This window comes from Brachypodium distachyon, chromosome 3 (assembly GCF_000005505.3).
Source record: "Brachypodium distachyon strain Bd21 chromosome 3, Brachypodium_distachyon_v3.0, whole genome shotgun sequence".
NCBI lineage: Eukaryota > Viridiplantae > Streptophyta > Magnoliopsida > Poales > Poaceae > Brachypodium > Brachypodium distachyon.
The window spans coordinates 47,311,850-47,331,754 of NC_016133.3; the positions used below are offsets into that span (position 1 = coordinate 47,311,850).

At 48.8% G+C, this 19,905-nt stretch overlaps 1 protein-coding gene across 4 annotated transcripts; it reads left to right on the forward strand.

The window, feature by feature from the left end:
- Positions 1 to 1,496: 1,496 nt before the first annotated feature.
- On the forward strand, positions 1,497 to 8,968 carry LOC100832792 (probable mixed-linked glucan synthase 9). Of its 4 annotated transcripts, none has more exons than XM_003575068.4 (3): positions 1,497 to 1,817; positions 5,794 to 6,544; positions 7,149 to 8,968. In XM_003575068.4, exons 1-3 carry the CDS (start codon positions 1,591 to 1,593, stop codon positions 8,784 to 8,786), a joined length of 2,616 nt encoding a protein of 871 aa, XP_003575116.1. In that variant the 5' UTR covers positions 1,497 to 1,590; the 3' UTR covers positions 8,787 to 8,968. The 4 variants fall into 4 exon arrangements, with proteins under 4 accessions (XP_003575116.1, XP_024317871.1, XP_024317872.1 ...); XM_024462103.1 differs by lacking the exon at positions 1,497 to 1,817 and adding an exon at positions 3,992 to 5,695; XM_024462104.1 differs by lacking the exon at positions 1,497 to 1,817 and adding an exon at positions 3,992 to 4,572.
- Positions 8,969 to 19,905: the final 10,937 nt, after the last annotated feature.

Genomic DNA, 19,905 nt, shown 5'->3' on the forward strand with positions numbered 1-19,905 from the left:
TTTCGTCAAGACCAGAGCCGTTGCGCCAAATTGCTAGAATTAGCAAGCAAGACCCGGGACAAATCGTGAAATCACCAAATTACCAAAGAGAAAACCTTATGCGCCCCAGGCTGCGGTGCTTGCTGCCTGGGGCTGTCTCCGCCTCTGGAGGCGGTTACAGCATGTGGGGACTAGGCAGCGGCACTAGGCAGGTCCAACGCCCAGCAGGGACGCTGCGGCGGCGACGCGCGGCGGTATGGCAGTGACGAGCAGCAGCGACGGCGGCGCGTGGCGGTAGGGACTCGGCGGTGGCACCGATCAGGTCCCGTGTGCGGCAGGGACGCAATGGCATAAAGGCAGCAGCAGCCCCCAACACCAGCGGCGCATCACCTACAAGGCGTGGCTGGAACACGCACAGAGACGTACTCAGCGAGAGGAGAGAGATAGGTGCACGAGAGATCGAACGCGCGTCATAGCGAGAGATCGGACGGCCGCGCGGGTGGCCGACGTTGCTCGTGGATCGGCCGGTTGATAACAAACGTTTCCGTTGATACACCCTCCGTCCCATAATATAAAGCACTCACGTATTTTGAGGTCCAATTTTGACCATCAATTAGACTAACAAAATGTGAATTATGTGTTATAAAAATAATACCACTAGATTCATATTTTGTTATAATTTTTATAATACATAATTACATTTTGTTGGTCTTATTGGTGGTGAAAACAAAACCTTGAAATGCATGCATGGCTTATATTATGGAATGGAGGGATTATAAGCAGTGTGCGACGTAAGATTCTTGTAGACAAACATCACATCATGGTCTGTCTTTCCGAGTGATGGCACCGTGGACATATAGTCCCCTTGTTTTCTGAATGTGAAGGTTGTTTTATACTGTATCAGGAAAACACTGTCCATAACGTCAGTTGAGAAGAACAGCTGCGTCCGAATGGTCACCTGTTATACTTAATTCACGGTTACCGGGCTGTCAACAAAGTCTGAGATCTAGAACTGCAGATTTTAGTGTCCAACCGACACTCTTATCTGGGCGTGTGAGTATCTACAGGTTTTACCGGATGCGGTGAGGCAGACAGGAAGGGCTCAGCCCACAGTTTAGTTTTGGCAACAGTTACACTTGGCCACTTGGGACAGCAGCATCTTGTCAATGTCGCGCACCAGAGGGTCGAGCAATGGCGATCGACTTACCGCAGAACACTGCGCCAAAGGCGGACGATGGAGCCATGGAGGGAGCTAGGGACACTGTAAACAAATAGCGTACGCACATGGACTGTACCCAGCGCACGTTTTCTTGCTGGAAAGCTGCTTTCTTACTACTAATAGTACTACCAGCTAGCTCTGTACGTAGTGCCCATCAGCCGCACGGATATCGATGCACGTGTCGAGTAGCTTAAGCCCCACTACGCTACGCTCCCTCGTGCTTCGACATGATCCCTCCCACTCCCAGGGCATGGGTGCGTCGCATATTCCCCATCGGGTCTCTTATATACTGGGGCATAGCGTCAAGTCTTTGGTGAGGCATTAATTGAGGCCAAGCACACTGTGTAGAATCTCTACTGCTCGGTAGGTAGCTTGGCTAGGTGAATCAAGTCATGGCTTCGGCGCCCGCGGCCGGCGCTGGTGGCAATGCGGGTGGTTTAGCCGAGCCGCTGCTGGCGGCGGCGAACGGCGGCGGCGTTGGCGCCAAGGACAAGTACTGGGTTCCCGCCGACGAGAAAGAGGAGATGCTGGGGGCGTCGCAGGAGGACGGCCGGCCGCCGCAGCAGCCGTTGCTGTACCGCACGTTCAGGGTCAAGGGCGCCCTCATCAACCTCTACAGGTGCGTTTGCGTCCTGCTCAGTAAACAGAGCCTTCTTTCCTCCCAAGTCCCAAGTTCTGAAGGAGATTATTACTTAACCGAACTGTATTTAGTTTCCTAAGTCTAAATCTAAGAACTGTATGCGTACTACATACACCATGTTTGCCTGAATCCTAATGCACACAGATCACCATAGCTTGCCTGAATCGATCAGCGAATCTTGGCCGGTGACACGGAGTGCTAGTTTTGTTAATGCAAAAGCCCATCGTAAGTAGTAAAGGAGGGTAATGTTTAATGTATGTGCCGCGCACTTAATTAGAAGCAATTGGAACTGACAGGACAGAGGGAAAGTGCGCAAAAGCTTTAATCTCCAGCACACTCTCCATGCCTCCATTGCCTAGCACCCAAGAACCCCTTGTGCCGCACGTGCGTCGGCTAAAGAAAAGGCCAAAAGTCTCTGTTTTTGTAGGATCCAAGATGCGTGATCTTTTGACTTAGTCTCTATGTAACGTGGCGTCAGATTATATACAACTTATAATGAATCATGTTTTCATTGCATAAGAAATACATATATTTTCCAAGTGTCTTCCGAGATCTGTGTCGCCATGCGACCGAATGGCACCCGGGTCGGCCAACAAATTTCCAGGAAGTGCATTTGCATGAACAACTAAAGGATCATCATCCTTCCAGTTCTCCGTCATGCGAGTCACACAACCATATAAAAAATTGCATACAGTGCAAATATTTGATTACTTTGCCGATTCTCGCTTTTTTATTTGCAACATTTCTGTAGCCAATGCAAAATAAATAAATAAATCACATTTTTGCTCAAACATACCTCTCTGTCTTGAAATGCATGTGCATATGGTTTCTTCCTAAGTCAAATTTAACTGAGTTTATGGAGAAAACACACACCAATTTATACAAAACAAAACTAATATCATTAGAGCCATTGTCGAACATATTTTGATGTTACATTTGTTTAATGTTATATATACAGAACGACACTAATATCATTAGACAACCCCAAATGTATACACCTATGAAGCTTTGGAATTTTTTAGATACAAGACATTACTCCATCTATCCAAAATCATAAAGACAAATTAAAAGATTGAGAAAAACAAGGAAAACCTTTTTTTTTCTCAGAAGGCCATTCAAATTTATGAGTTTTACTCCGGAGTAAAAAATTTCCTAGGCCAAGTGTAGCATTGGGTAGAGGTGGCAGTAGGATTCTACATTCTACTGGTAGGACATAGGCATTTGTGACGGGAGTTTTAGAATCAACTATGTGATTCCTCGCGCGCGTTGCTGCGGAAAGTTCTATATGCACATCTGGATATGATGTTAGGAACAAATGATAATAATATAGTTCAATGCAAAAGAAATATGAATATTGTTGGACAAAACGATTTATTGTTCATAACACCTATAGGAGTAATTTTGATGTACATGAACATCAAAATATGTGTATTTGCAGATCTTAGAAAGATTGACGTACATATCATGAAAATATGTGTATTTGGTAAAATATTTATACAATTTGAAGTGAAAATCCTAGGTATCAAAATATTAAATTCGAAAGGACCACCCAAATAGATTTCTAATGGCCTACAACACATGATGCGGATGGTGACGTAGGCAATTTGCATGCTTATGATGTGCATGATGTGGATGATAAGGTAGAAACTTTGCATATCAAGTTTGCAAACATTTAATGAAGATAGTGGGGATCAACTTTATAGATATTATAAATTTGTTGCTGTAGTTTTGGATTTTTCATAATTTATCCTCATATTTTTTTTACATGGAATGAGTATTACCCTATATGAATAAAAAGCATTCCTCCTACTACTTTGTACTTCTTCTGATACATAATAAATGTACTCTATTTGGTACAAAGTTGTACTCACTCCGTACCATATTAAGTGACTCAAATTTGTCTAAATATAACGGTATTTATATATTAAAATACATCTAGATACATTTAATATCTTGACACTTAATATGAAACGGTGGGAATACTAATTTTGTACTAAATCTAAAACAATTGTTATGGATTTGAGGGAATAGAAATCAACCAATCTTGACCATCTGTCTCCTTTTAATCAGAAGATGGCTCACATTTTTCTGCGGGCCCGCGGGTAATTCGACATAAGCTTCTAAAAGATCAGCTCTGTGCCTTTGTAACCTCGCGCGATTTTGCCAAAGAAAAGAGAAGAAAAACCTCGCGCGACCACCTTTACTCCCCCACCCGCTATCCCGCACCGACCTTCTCCTCTTCCTTCATCCGCCGCGTGGCGTGCAGCCGTCCACCGCTCTCTCCCGGTCGCGAATCCCTTCGCCGTGGAGCCAGGTCCCGTCGCCATCCGCCGCGACTCCTGCCACTGCAGGAGTGCAGTCTCCAGAGCGCGGCTGCTTCGGCCGAGAAGTCGTCGGCAAGGGGCCTCTCCTTGGCTCCTTGCTGCTGACGGTGACCGACGTCGATGCTGCAGCGTAGGGGTCTCTTGCGGCCGAGGGATGTCGGCGTGGTGGAGGCGAGCGGTGTTTTGGAGGCGGTAAAGATGAGCGGGCAGGGAGATTTGGGGTCAGGTTTTTGGGTGCGAAGAATGGAGGCGAACCGATGGAATGAAGAGATTCCAGAAGGTTCTGGAGCTGTTGTGGATGGCTCCCATGGATTCTGGAAGGTTTGAGAGGAGGGGACGACAACGTTCCTTTTCCTCTTTATTTGTTGGGCGCCGTTCAAGAAAATTCTTAGGTTTTACACATTACAAAAGTAAATTCATCCTTATATAGCCATTCAACATTGTAATTTCTTCGGGGAATCATAGGAATTCAGGGTGAGGATTTTGATTCGTAAGGCGCATAAGAGCTGTAGCGCCTTGGGAGAAAACTGGTTCGCCCTTGAAGCACATAAGAATTACAGGGGTTACTGAACAAGTGCGATAGTTTTTTTATTGCTTTAATCTACAAGTCTTTTCCCAAATCACTGGGGCCTATACAAGTCTCAACAATGTTCTCAGTGTTTTACAAACAAGAGAGGAGAAGAAGATTATCAAGTCTTTATTAACAAATTTGAGCCATCAAATATATTTGGGCTCACAGTTCATATGAAACAACTGTTTGTGGGAAATATGTTCCAAGAAAGATAAATTCAATTGAAACAAGGCTTAAATTTAGGCATGCTGGCTGATTTTCTGATACTAATGGATGTATAAGTGAAACTGCTAAGTTTAGTTGTCATCTACAATGTGTATAACCTTCTGCAGATGAAACAGCTGCAACCTTGAACAATTTGTGATTCCATGAAACACCATCTCTCGCTATGTAGGCTTGTGCATAATAAAACTCCATTCATAAAATGTGTGTGTGTGGTGATCCAATTGTTATGTTTAGTTGTTTATGCCTGATGTCAGCTTTGTTCCTCCTCAAAACAACAAGATCTGAGTCGCCATGCTGATGGAGCTTGGGGTTTCCGTCTTTGGGTAGGCTTGGTGGAGGCGTCGATGACGAAAGAAACAATGAGACATAACGCTTTAGACAATTCTCTAATATTTATGAAAGTTTAATAATCAATACATATATATATGGCTTACAAATTCGCTCGTGATATCTTTGATTTAGTTTATATTAACTGAGAGCAATGCACACGATTATTTGATTTTTTTTAGTCTTCTTCCACTTCCGCATTATGCTAGGAATGCAATCATGTATGACAGTATGAGTAAGAAAGTGAGCAAGTATACTGGTAAATATTAGGAGACTTTTTTTATATTTATTATCATATATTAGTTGAAATATGTCTTGAAGTAAGTTTAATTTAATAATTAATACACAGGAGCACGTGAGCTCAGAGTCATATAATTGCACGGGCAACTTGGCAACATTTTACTCCTACAGTAAATATTCTAATTTTCGATTGTGGCCCTAAAAGGCCAAAACGATTCTCATCACTACATATATTTGATACAGTATATTTTTCCTCCATGTGTTACAGGTTGTTGACCCTGGTTAGAGTTATTGTGGTTATCCTATTCTTCACTTGGCGCATGAAGCACCGGGACTCCGATGCAATGTGGTTGTGGTGGATCTCGGTCGTTGGGGACCTGTGGTTCGGCGTAAGCTGGCTGCTAAACCAACTGACCAAGCTCAAGCCCAGGAAATGCATCCCCAACCTTTCCCTCCTGAGAGAACAATTTGAACAGCAGCCTGTCGATGGCTCCAGCTCTGGCCTCCCTGTCCTTGACGTGTTCATTAACACTGTCGACCCAGTGGATGAACCCATGCTCTATACCATGAACTCTGTCTTGTCCATCCTCGCCACCGATTACCCAGCTGAGAAGCACGCCACCTACTTCTCTGATGATGGCGGGTCACTGGTGCACTATGAGGGGTTACTTGAAACTGCAAAGTTTGCTGCATTGTGGGTTCCATTTTGCCGGAAGCATTGCGTCGAGCCAAGAGCACCAGAGAGCTACTTCTGGACGAAGACGCGGCTCTATGCCGGGAACGCCCCCGAGGAGTTCGTTGATGACCATAGGTGCATGCACGTGGAGTATGAAGAGTTTAAGGCACGATTGGATGCGCTTTCTACTGTCATTGCGCAACGATCAGAGGCCTGCAACCATGCAAACACCAAAGTAAGGTGTGAAAATGCAACTTGGATGCTGGATGGAACACAATGGCAAGGCACCTGGGTTGAGCCAGCGACCGGGCATAGGAAAGGACATCACCCTGCAATTCTTCAGGTACAAATCAAATTATGCCCTTGTATGTTGCCCATGTGAATTTGGCATCTAAGAAAAGTGTTTGCGTTCATAAGCTGAGATGATTTTCCTAGTTCATTGCATGACTAAATCATTCAATTTTAGACTTATGGAAAAACAAAATTGCCTCATAAAACTAGCACAAGGCTTGTTCATGCGAAGTCCCAGAATCTTACAATTTTAGCACACTGTAGGCTGATGTGCATGCAAGTCAGAGAAACCAATTTCAGTTTTGTATTTTCTTTTGAAATCCAGAAAAAGTTCTAAAATTCTCTGTAAAATTCAAAGTTGGGCATTTGAAAATTGATTATTTAGGAATTGTGACCTTTGGGGGGGTTGGACTCATTCATATATATTTTTTGTAGCCCGTTTACCACCACAACAAAAAATATAGATAATGTAATATAATTTACACAGGCATACTAAACAAACCAAAATTTCAAACTTTGAACAGAGTTTTCAGGCAAAAAATTCACGGAAATTGATTTTCCCTGATTAGAGCTATGCATGACAGGACCAAACGGTGATCTATGTTTCCAAAAGGTTGTCCTGATTTATTCGAAACTAACATGTGATTGTTCAACAGGTCATGTTGAATCAACCAAGCAATGAGCCTCAGCTCGGCATGCCAGCAAGCTCTGACAACCCGCTAGACTTCAGCACGGTCGATGTGCGCCTCCCAATGCTGGTGTACATCTCCCGCGAGAAGCGGCCGGGCTACGACCACCAGAAGAAGGCGGGCGCCATGAACGTGCAGCTGCGTGTGTCGGCGCTGCTGTCGAACGCGCCCTTCATCATCAACTTCGACGGCGACCACTACATCAACAACTCGCAGGCCTTCCGCGCAGCCATGTGCTTCATGCTGGACCGGCGTGATGGCGACGACACTGCCTTTGTGCAGTTCCCACAGCGCTTCGACGATGTCGACCCAACGGACCGGTACTGCAACCACAACCGCATGTTCTTCGATGCCACCCTGCTGGGCCTCAATGGAATCCAGGGCCCCTCCTTCGTTGGCACCGGCTGCATGTTTCGCCGCGTCGCGCTCTATGGTGCTGATCCGCCTCGGTGGCAGCCTGACGACGACTCCAAGGCCTTGCAACAACACAGTCCAAACATTTTCGGCACATCGGCGGCGTTCGTCAACTCGCTGCCGATGGCCGCTGACCAAGAACGTTCCGTCGCGACACCGGTGACGCTCGATGAGGCGGAGCTGAGCGACGTGATGACGTGCGCTTACGAGGACAGCACGGAGTGGGGCAACGGCGTCGGCTGGGTGTACAACATTGCGACAGAGGATGTGGTGACTGGCTTCCGGCTGCACCGGGCAGGCTGGCGGTCTATGTACTGCGCCATGGAGCCGGATGCGTTCCGCGGCACGGCACCGATCAACCTGACGGAGCGGCTATACCAGATCCTGCGCTGGTCGGGGGGGTCCCTGGAGATGTTCTTCTCCCGCTTCTGCCCGCTCCTCGCCGGCCGCCGGCTCCACCCCATGCAGCGCATCGCCTACGTCAACATGACAACCTACCCAGTCTCGACCTTCTTCATCGTCATGTATGACCTGTACCCGGTGATGTGGCTCTTCCACGGCCATTTCTACATCCAGAAGCCGTTCCAGACGTTCGCTCTGTTCGTTGCTGTCATCATCGCCACGGTGGAGGTGATCGGCATGGTCGAGGTGAAGTGGGCGGGGCTCACGCTGCTCGACTGGTTCCGGAACGAGCAGTTCTACATCATCGGCACGACAGGGGTGTACCCGACAGCGATGCTGCATATCCTGCTCAGGTCCCTCGGCCTCAAAGGGGTGTCCTTCAAGTTGACAGCCAAGAAGCTGATGACGGCCGGCAGCGCTAGGGAGAGGCTTGCAGAGCTGTACGACGTGCAATGGGCGCCTCTGCTGGCACCCACGGTGGTGGTGTTGGCTGTGAATGTGGCCGCAATTGGCGCGGCGGTGGGAAAGGCAGTTGCCTGGCGATGGTCGACCGTGCAGGTTGCCGAGGCAGCGACCGGGCTGACGTTCAATGTGTGGATGCTGCTGCTGCTCTACCCCTTCGCGCTTGGGATCATGGGGCTCTGGAGCAAGAGGCCGTATGTCCTCTTCGCCTTGCTCTTGGCCGCGGTCGCTGCCACCGCCTCGGTTTATGTCGTTCTGGTTGGCTCCGTGCCGGATTTCCTCTCTTCTCGGGATCTTGGCTCCATTCCATCTAGTAAGCTAGTTTGAATTTTGTTGAGTAGGGCTGCATGCAGGCCTGTGACAGATCTGCGTCAAAGGCTCTAAACAGCTTGTGTTGTAGTAATATCAGTGCTCTACCGGATACAGATTGCGCCATCTGGGTGATATGCTTATCTGAAGTCTCAAATGAATGCCAGGATGACTCGGGGTTAGCCCCCGGTTTCTGCACCGGTGCCACCTCCGACAAAAGGAGGGAGTTCAGACTTCAGAAACATGGAGTGTCGGAGTCTAGATGCAAGGAGAGAATTTATCCTCAATGGTAGCTACACACAAACACACTGGCACAAAACGAACATAGAAACTACTGGTCAGTGATCACACCAGACTTACAGGGTGCTTACCACGTGCTATCACTGAGCAAGGTAGGAACCAAGAACTTCGAACAGAGGCCATCTACACGGTTACTGGTACCACTACTCCACTTTCAGCGACAAAACTGACTAGGTACAAGTACTTGACAGAAGTTACATTTTTTTTTTTTTGGAAAAGGAGAGAAATTACATTGCCACAACATATCACCGAACGGAAATTGTACAGTACATGACTTGTTACAGCGAAAACTAACAGAAGCTAGCCCAGCAAGCAATTAACCTATAACAGACTCTAGCAAATTATATTTGATTAACGCAAGAATCCTCCATCACATGTATCTGCACATCATAGAGCTCACAAATAGAAGTTAACAGCAACACCAAGGGGAAGGAGTTCGAAGGAGCTGGGGACGAACTTGGAAAAGAAGATGAAACAGAGCTCTGCAGAAGCTGGGGTAACTGAATGCCTATAGTGCCTATCTCAAACAATGGATGTGTTCATAAGTGGAATTTCTCTGTAGTAGTGCCTACACAAGATTTTGTGACCGAAGGACAGTTGCATTGGGTTTCTTGTTTGGATTATGTCTTTTGTACTTCCCTTCCACTGAAACAGAAATTAGTTGCCAGTTGGGACAAAATATTGTTCAAGCTGTGAACAATGTTCTATAAATTTTCTGCGATTGCAGGGCTTTGCTGTTCCTTCTCATTTCTTGATTCCTGCAAACTTTAGCTTGCATCTATCACTGCGGCTGGGCCCAGTTTGAGTGATGCGATTGACTTTTCTGTAACTTCAATAACAGCATGTTTTTGCTGATTGGCTCCTGTGTGCACCGGCGCCACTCCACGGGAATACCTGCTGTCCAGGCCGTAGTAGAATAGTGGTGGTGGTCTGCGAAGAGAAGGTCCATCGCCACCGCCAAGGCCACCTTAGCCATTGAATTCTCCATCAAAGCAACCGGGTACTAATAAGCTGCTGCCGCCGTATCCTCCTCCAAGGACGTTGTAGCCATTGTATTCTCCAACAAGGCTGTAGTAATAGACCCCTTGCACGGCAGGGGTCGCCCTGGCTTGATGCGCCTGCTGGAGCTCCTTCGGAGCCGTTGCAGCTCGGTGCGCTGTTCCTCCGCCTCCCGTCACGCTGCGCCCAGTTCCGCCACCATGCGGGCATAGTGCTGCTGCGCGTCGTTGAAGAAATCGACGAACATCCGATGCTGCTACTGGATGCTGTCGATCACTTGGTGCCCTTGCCGGAACACGCTGATCCGACCCCATGATCGCCCGGCGAGCTCCCCTGCTCCCGGGCTAAAGGCGGCTCCGCCGGAGGAGGACCCTGCCGCAACCGTCTGAGATCCTGGCCTGGCCAAGACCCGCCGCTCCTTGCCCATCTAGAGGGGTCGGCTGGGGGCTCGGGGCTTCTCCAAAGCACCGCCGCCTGCTCCGGCTGGCGGAGACTGCTCCGTGTCACTTGCCACGGATGGCGCCGCCTCCGTGGCGTCGCCTGCGGTAGCAGTCGCGGCCCTGGCAGGCGCTGAGGCAGATTGTTGAAGGGCTTCGGGGCAGATTGTCGATTACCCGCACCTCGGTGGGCGCGGGCGCAGCCGGAGCATCCCCGGCAACTGCGCGAAGAGCACCTGCGTCAGTCCAGGAGATGGCGCAGATAAGTAAAAGAAATGTTGAAGTTTGCACGTACCTCCGCCGGGCCGGTGCCCTGCGAGCTCGAGTCAGGGACTCTTGAGTCCCCAGCGGCCGCTGCCGCCGCCACAACTGCGGCATCTTGGTCACCGCCACCCGATGCCGGGCGGGGCTTCTTGGTCGGGGCTGCCGGCGACGTACTGGTATGCCCCCTCTTACTCGAAGAACTGGAAAATGTAAAAATAAGCTAAGCAGACATGAAAAAATTCGTAAAATCTAGAGTGTTCAGAACAACGTCGAACTCACCCCGCCGGTTTAACTTTGAGCACCCTGTCCGCCAGGATGCTCCTTGCCGGGGGGCCGCTTCGCACGAGGGGAACTGGCGGAGCCGCCGGGGTAGTCGGAGCGACTGCTGCAGCCGCATCGCTGCCGCTAGAGGCCCAAGCCCCCACGTCGGCGTGAGGCTCCTGAGGCTGCGGGCTGGCAGGCCAGCCCGCTCGCCCATTCCGCCGCAAACCGCCTCACCAGGGGGACATCGTCTTCCTCGTCGTCCTCTTCCGGCGCGACCCCGCTGGCTTCCGGGGGGGCGTCATCATCGTCGTCGTCATCGACATCATGGTCGGAGTCTCGTCCGACGCCCAACGAGGAGTCGTCGGAGTCCGAGTCCTCGGGCTTGGCGGGGCCCTGGCCTGGGTCCCCCTTCCCCGAATCGGCAGGCGGCTCCTTGCCCTTGCTGTGGGGCCTAGGCTGCGGGGGGGGGGGGGGGGGGGAGGGCTGCGCCGAGGGGTCCTCCACGATCCCCCACTCATCGCAGAGTGGGAGATCCTGGGCTCCCGGGTTCGGGATCCCGGCGTGGAGCGGGTGCGCTCCGAGCGACTGCAGCCTACCGTCCTCGCTGGTGATGCCCTTCACCCCGAATTGCACCTCCTCCAGCAGGAGCTTTGTGCGCTGCAGCCGGGTTTGGTCGCTTGGCCAGTGTACATCCACGCCGGATGTAAGCGCCGCTGCAGGGGAGCCACGCGCCTCCCGATGAAGCGACGCGCAACATCCGTGTCCGTGAGCCTAGCCTCACGGAGCGCCTTGATCTTGGCACAGATTGGGGCCAACTCCTCGTCCTTCTGGTTGCAGAGCGTCCAGTCGTCAGAGCCCTTCAGGGGCCCGAGGGGCTCCTCGTGTAACTCCTGGAGCTCATCGGTGAGCACCCAGCACCAGTCGCGGCGCCACTGTGGCGCCACTCGTGCTCGATCTTCTTCTTCCCCAACCAGATGAACTCCGCCTTGATCCTGTCACGGAACCGGAACACCACTCCCAAGGACAGTGGAGCCTTCCCCTCCACCCACGGGTAGTAGTAGTGGCGAAACAGAGCCACCGATGGCATCACCCCCACGAACGCTTCACAGAGGTGTTGTAAGACAGCCAATGTAAAGAACGACGTGAGGTGAATTTGCGCCATGATGAGCCCGGAGGTCTCCATGATGGCAGAAAGGAAAAAAGAATGCGAAGGCACGAACCCGGGTAGGATGAATCTCCCGAAGATCCGGAAGTACTGCAGGTCGCGCTCCACGCCAACGGGGAGAATCCGCGTCGGCCCATACTCGTTGTGCTTGGTGGCGAGCACCAAGACCAACTTGTCCACCCGGGGGGGGAAGAAGGAAAACTTGGCCCGCATTTCCTCGTCCTTCCGAGCTCGGTCCGACAGCTCCTTCTTGCTAGCCTTCTCACGCTTCTCCCCTTTGCTGGTGCTCCCCTTGGGTCGGTTCTGGCCCTTGGAAGACATCGGCGAGAGCGGGGGGAGTGATTTGGCTGGAGTTGGGGCGTGGAGAGCTTGGGGGACAATGGCGGAAGCAAGAGGCAATGGAGAGTGCCCGCCGCCAGCCTTGGGTATTTATCGAGGCTGGCAGGCTGCAACGGACACCCCCACGATCAGCAATAAAGTGCCATAAAGAATCGGGGATTAAGACGGCGGTGCGCGACGTGGCCTTAACTCTCTAGTGATTAAGGGGGATAAGGCACAAAATCGTGCGCCCAACCGTTTCACTCGGAAGAGTAGAACCGTAAATGCGGCCCACAAGGCCGGGTGCCGGGGGGACCCCCCTCGGGACCCACGCGTCGGATAGGACGTAGCCCGGCAACCAACCGAGGATAGCACTTACCGGGAGCCTCAAGGCTGCCGGCCCACGCTCGTGGGCTACTATCGTACCAGTGGCCCACTGGTTCCCACTGATACGGGACGCGTGGGTCGCCAGTGACAAAGCCCCGTCAGGTTGGCCTCCAGGGAAGCTATAGGTCCGGGAAGACTGCCTCAAGGAGACGGTCCTTGGTGAAGGCAAAGCTAAGGGCCGAAATAGAAGAAGCGCCCGGGAACCCTGGTCCCGGAAAGTGGAAGGAACGCCTCCCCGGCAACTGGCCGGGTGCGCTAGCCGGGAAGGGACGCCCCAGCAACCCGCGTGCGGGCATGCAGGCGGGGCCCGCAAAACCGTGAAGACAGGACGAGACAGCGGACACAGTGCATTTAATGCACCGACAGGAGTCACATCGGCAGGGCTTGTCTTGCTCAGCAAGGCTAGGGCGTCTACTCTACAAATCATTTTTTCTACCGCGTACAGTGGACTGGGCGCTGCATGGCGCCCAGCGTGGATCAACGGCAGTGTAATCCTTGTGGCTGTGACACGCGTCTAGGAGATGTGTCACGCTGCACGCATCGGCACATGTGGTATCCCCTTGTCTATAGAAGAAGAACCAATGCCACCGGTCAAAGGGTTCCGATCAGTTCTGTTCTAGCCCTAGTAGAGTGATAGCCAAGTAGCTCCCCGGGAACCCCCGGGGCACCCTGTAAACCACACACATAATCTTGATTACAAATAAATGCAGGACGTAGAGTGTTACACCTTCGGGTGGCCCGAACCTGGGTAAATTCACGTGTCGACACTTCGTGTCTTTCGCCGGAGTAATCGCCTCGCCCTCCACCGAACCAAAAAGGGGTGCTTGGCATCCCCGGTGCCGAAGACCCGTGCTCCGACAATAGCAAAACCGTTTTTTCATATATCTAAGCAATAACACGTTCAGTATTGGATCATCTCTCCCCACCGGAACAAATCTTTTCATCAAAGCAATGTCTAGCTTTTTTTTCCTTGAAAAGGAGGCATGGTCGAGTCTGTTTGATTACCGGCTCACACCTTTTCCTTCTCTCCTATTTTTCCAGCAATATCAGAAATGATTTCCACATGTTTCAAAGCAACAGCTCTTCGTCTAAGCTTAGCACAGTCACGCGTGGGGGGTGGCGGGCCAGCCGCGCAGCAGCACATGATCCCTGATTTACCGAGATAAGGTAAACGATTCCCTGTTGATGTGCTCTTCCGTCCTGGGTTTCATATTAAATGACTTTTTATTACTTATGTCTATACGTTTTTTAAGCATAGATATATCTATATTTGAACAAATTTGAGTCACTTGATATGGAACAAAGTACACTGTTTAGCAGCACATCTGAACAAAATCCAGAGTCACCGTCGCATTCACCCATTCTAGAGTGCGGAAATAAGACGTTTTTTTTCTCTCTAGGAAAATGCAAATTACTAGACAAAGAATTCTGGTGCACCTTCCTATTCCTCTATAGTTCGTCAATAAGATCCCTCTTAAAAACAAATTCTCTGGTATTTATTCATTAAAATCCCTCTATAGTTTGTCAATCAATTCCAGCTGCCAATCTAGACAAAAAATTATTTGAAAGCTTAAGCTTCCTCTTAAAAAAAAATTGTGTGCTACCTTTGTCGTGGTGTGGTGCTCATGGAAGATAATCTGGTTAAGATGAATTGAGGTGGGTGCAAGAAATGTGATCTTTGCGATCAAGATGAGACTACTTAGCATTTGTTGTTTTCGTTGTCAAATTAAATGTTTGGTTCTGAGAACCGTCTTTGTGACATTTAATCTACCTCTTCCCTGTTGTGTCACTAATATGTTTGGCTTGGAGAAACACTTCTTGGTGTGGTGGTTTAGTTGTGGGTGCATGACTATACTCATAGGGTTCAAATCCCGGTGCTCATAATTATGTTGTAGGGGTTTCCCTTATAGTCTTTCTATCAGAAAACTAATATGTTTGGCCGGTGGCTTGGGGTGTGGGTAAGTTGCTTAAATTGTTTATCCTTGTAGGAGCTTGTGAGATTTGCCGGTATATCAGGAATTGTATGAATGATCTTGTTTTCCGTATCAGGAAACGGTCTAATTTGATGCCTCTTGGGGCGTCGGATGGCTCTGTTCTTGGTCCCTACTACTTGGACGGAGTCGTAGGGCGAGGTTGATGGAATTTTGATGCAACCGTTTGAAAATGATAGCACGGGAGTTTTTCAGCCGGTTTGGATGGCGTGGCGGCCTTAGGCTGCAAGGAGATCCATTTTTTCCTTTCATTCCTTTATTTGATTTTTCATTTGTAAACCTTGAGGCTGAGGGATACACTCATTTTCGAAAAATATATACAGCAAAACCGTTATATATTTTCCATCTATCTTCTCCTCTAAGTTGTGCCACGGAATTAGGGCCTGTTTGGATGCCACCCTGAGCATCGTGGCTGACAAAAAATGCTGCCATAAGGTAACCTGAAATCTGAACAACTTTTGCTTGGTAAGGCAGCAAAGCAATATCTTGTTTGGTTGGATTCACGTGCCTGAGAAATGAATTAGCGTGTGGCATAGATATAAGTGATAAATGACGTGAGGTCCATACGAATACATATGCTAGAGTAACCTTTTTGCTAACCCTAGCTGCGTGAAGCCAGGCCTCCAAAATCGATAGCTTGAGCCAGGCTAATCATGTTGCTCGGGTCAGCCATGCAGGGAAACAGTCAAAACGTCAACCAGGAAGTGTTCAGGCCAGGTCAAGTGTGTCGGGACTAAGAACCCCAACCAAACATGACTAGTACTCGCTTCGTCTCATATTAAATAAATCTAACTAAAAAACGTATGGATACATGTAATAAAAAGTCGTGATACATTTTATTATTTGGATGTTTCTGCGCGTCATATCCTTTTTGGCGGATGCTCGTTTGGTGCCATGATATATAGGTTAGTACACACACTTTGCGTGTCAGCTTACCATCCCGATCTGATAATCTTTGCAGATCGGTTGAGTTTGTTTAATGGACACTTTAAGAAAAAACGGCCGTTGGATGAATTTACATTTTTCTTTCAATGAGTATACCTTTTTTCCATCTGCAATACGATCACTCCGCATTCCACGTGCTTGAAAGCAATGGTCTATCGGGATGTGCAGTACTGCAGCGGCAACAGCATTGTACAGGGACTGGTGCTGGTTGGTTTGGTTTCTCTAGCGTAAGCACGGAGTGGCCCACCGGCCAGCTGCCGCAGCAGAACCAGGCCACATGATCTCTGACAAAAAGTGACAAGCCCCGGCCCAGTAACCTCATCCAAGTGGCTCGTTGATCCATTGATTGGACCGTCAGATTGCCTTTTAATTCAATGCGGCAGAGAGCCATGTCACACAGGTCGCTCCAATAAACCGGAGAGAAATGAAATTGGCAGCAGACCAAGGATAAGAGGTGGGTCCTGTTGAGAGAAAAAAAAAAGGATAAGAGGTAGGTGGTGCGGGGCCAGGGCGTCAGATCGAGTCGCCTGTCCGTTCCGTTAGATGGGGGGGCCGGTCTACGGCTGGCTCACGTGCGGCGGGTTGGCTCTGGCGTGTGGACACGGCCTAGCGTGTCTCGCGTGGTTGCCGGCCCGTCGCGGCCAACCACCAGCTCCTACGGCTGGCCCTGCCGTCCGTCCGTCCACCGGCTGCAGCCAGTGCCAGCGTGCCCCCCCACCGCGCCGCGTGCACCTCGTGCCGTCCTGTGTGCTCCAGCACGTACGGTCCCATATAGCGTGTACGGTGTACAATTCCTTCTCTCTCGCACGTCCATCTGGAGATCGCCCCGTCCGTTCGTACCCCTACGCTACGTACCGATCAACTTACTATAAAAAATTTCCCCACCTTTCCCGCCGGACAACGATTAACCCTTTTACTCAGTAGAGTACTAATCTTCTTTTTAGGGACTCAGTAGAGTAATCTGCTTTCTAGGGGTTCCAGAGTAATCTCAATCCCAGGCGTACCGCGCCAAAAAGATGGAGATTCGAGGGGTAATCCGGACGGATTTCGCTTGGACGCTAGCCGGAGCTCGTGGCATTTCTTTTTCTTCATTCCGGGGTACTGTATCTCTTTTCCTCTCCGGCCGGTCCGTAGTTTGTTGCCTGCGGCGGCGGGATTAGTGCATGGTGCATCCGTGAGCTCAGCTCTTTCGCCTTCTAGTGTACTCCGTAGCGATTTGTGTCTGGACCGCCCGTTAAGATTTGTTAAATGATCCAGCGCAAAAAAAAAAGATTTGTTAAATGCGAAGCATGCCGGACTAGGCCATTTGGGGGGGTCGCAGCTGCTCGATCCGTCCCCAGACGGGTGACAATTGTGCCATGGACGATCGCGATTACACATTTACACGTCGGTATCGGCCGCTCGATGAGATCGAGGCTTCGAAAATAATAACCACTCCCTGGGATATGAGAAATGTTAATGTATTATGCCGCCATTCTTGGGAGTGGTCCAATAACTGTAACGGCGCTGGGACGAAAGAGATGTCTTCTTGTCACTGCCATTTCCACGCCATTTGGGGCAAAATGCCAATACTGAGTTCTAGAGGTATGCAAACAGCCATGGATTGTGATTCAAAAGTTGATTCTCTTAGCGGTAGCATCTTTTTCTATGATCGGACTCCCCCGAGTCCCCGCAAGGAAGCATACCTGCAATCCGAAAAGCTTACTTTTAATCGACTCTTATACTTCCTCCGTCTCAAATTAGGTTCTCAAATTAAGTGACGTGAATTTGTATAAGAGTCTAGGATACAAAAGCTTTGTGAAGAGTCTAACTCTTAAGGAAAGAATCGGCTAAGAGTCAACTAAAAGTCGACCAATTTACCATTGTACAACATTGCTAACAAATCATTTACTGTAAGCCTAAAGACACAACCTATTAATATTTATAATTTTGTCCTCGAATCTACATGACATGGAGAGTTAATGTCAACTCTTTTATTGCGGACAACCTATTAATATGTGTTATTTTGTCGTTGACTCTAGATAACACAGAGAGTTAATGCCGACTCCTACCTGTCTCTTATTTGAAATTTGCTTGTATGGAGGAAAGAGAAAGAGAAGATAGGAGAGAACTGAATCTTCGTGAAAAGTCAGACTCTTAAGGAGAAATCGACTAAAAGTCAGCTAAGAGTCGAGTTATTTACCATTGTACAATGTCGCTTTAATGCTAACAAATCATTTATAGTAAATCTAAAAACATATCATATTACAGGTGTTATTTTATCGTCGACTCTACATGATACGGAGAGTCAATGCCGACTCTACTATTGCAGGGACAAAAGGATGTTTCGGCAATTGATGCTAAACAAAATACCATAAATCAAGGAAAGAAACCACATGTTAACAATTTTATAGATAAATAATGTAATACATTATACACCGTGCGCAAGGTAATTTTTGAATAGGCGTGTCTGATGTGACATTAATATGACTAATCTATCTGATCTTATTGTGTTTTTTTGTTATTTCTTGGGTGACTGAGAAATTGATTCATGCAGCTGCAATGGGATAAGATGATATCTATGTGATGACCATAATTGATGACTGATAAACAGTTATTTTAACTCTACTATAAATAGTCACTCCGAACTTTTATTGTCAGGGAGCTAAAAAGAATCTCTTCAAACTTATGGCGACACCACCAGTATGTTTGCTTCGTGAGAAAAGAAGCCCCTCCTCTGCTTCGGTTGTTTTTGAAATGTTCTGGCTTTACTTTTTAAGTAAAGAACGATCTGCCATGGACGTAATACTCGGTAGCCACCAGACTTTTAGACAAGTATTTTAGCGGTACGGTGGTATACCCAGCCTGAACTTCTGTAGTTTTCTATGAAAGCTTAGCCGCAAAGCCTTTACTCGAAAAGAACAAGGTATCCGAATAAATATTTATTTCTCGTTTGCTCCCAGGCATCTTGTATTAGCACTACGACGCTATTCTTGAAGTTTAGAAGTTTTAAACATGTAAATTACGCATCACTCGTGACGAATTGACGACGTACGGTACTATGACACTTGACAACAGATATGCAGATCATTTTCTTTGGCCATGGGTCTCTCTATTTTGTCCAAGAATCTACTCGATTTGATTTAATACTAGCTTGCCAGCATCCCACGCACGCGTAGTGCTACTTTATTCATCCTGATGGTCTTCGCACCGAAATTATGCACACGAACATACTTTGGGCGAAATGGCCTCTATGTATGAAATTCCGATCTGTCATGTTGTCCTGTGGAATGCGAGTATCTACACTGCCTACGATGGAAACAGCTGTGAGGAGTTTATGCGATTGTATTGGTGGGATTGTTATTGGTTTCTCCGAAAGCCTCCTGTGGAATGTTGTTACTCCTACCATTTGTTGTTGCGCGGGTGATTCCTTTTACCGCAAAGTAAAATATGATTTCCTTTCCGAAAAGGCAAAGTCAACTTTTCTTTTCAACCTGCATGTCCCCTCGATTTCACTGTCACGATTACGCGAGCTACACGGAGGTGTTGATACGTTGAACTCGGCCGGGCAAACTCAAATCCTATTTTGTCACCTGCGCGGCGAGATGACGATTCCCGGGGAGCCGAAACTTGCCGGCACTCCAGGTCAATGCATTGTATTCTCCCATGACCATGACACAAAAAGCCTGATTACAGTTAACCACGGTATACTCAGATTCTATAATTCGGATGCTGCGTGCCAGACCTGATACATCTATGCTGGTTTCCTGAAATCGCTCCTGCTCTTTAAAGAAAAGAAAAAAAGAACACCAAAATTGGTTTACGCATAGGTGGTTGTTCCACAATTAAGCCATCGAGACCATGGGGCGGCGACTTTGAGTGCCAAAAATTGCTCCGCTTTAGACGCGCGATCAAAGACGTGACTAACGTGCCTCGCCTCACGCGGCGATGGAACGACAGGGCGATGATTAAGGCAGGGCAGGCATTGCCAATACGGAGCCAAGCAAAGTGCAGCCATCTAGGAGTAGTACCGATGAGGCTCCATCACGGCTTTGGCTCCGGAAATCGCCGGGCAGCCGATCTCCGGT

Bases quoted from the DNA above. Each gene is read 5' to 3' on its own strand.
- LOC100832792 (XM_003575068.4), top strand. From the start codon at position 1,591: ATGGCTTCGGCGCCCGCGGCCGGCGCTGGTGGCAATGCGGGTGGTTTA. The intron at 1,818-5,793 runs GTGCGTTTGCGT...CATGTGTTACAG, and splicing joins GCCCTCATCAACCTCTACAG to GTTGTTGACCCTGGTTAGAG. The intron at 6,545-7,148 runs GTACAAATCAAA...ATTGTTCAACAG, and splicing joins ATCACCCTGCAATTCTTCAG to GTCATGTTGAATCAACCAAG.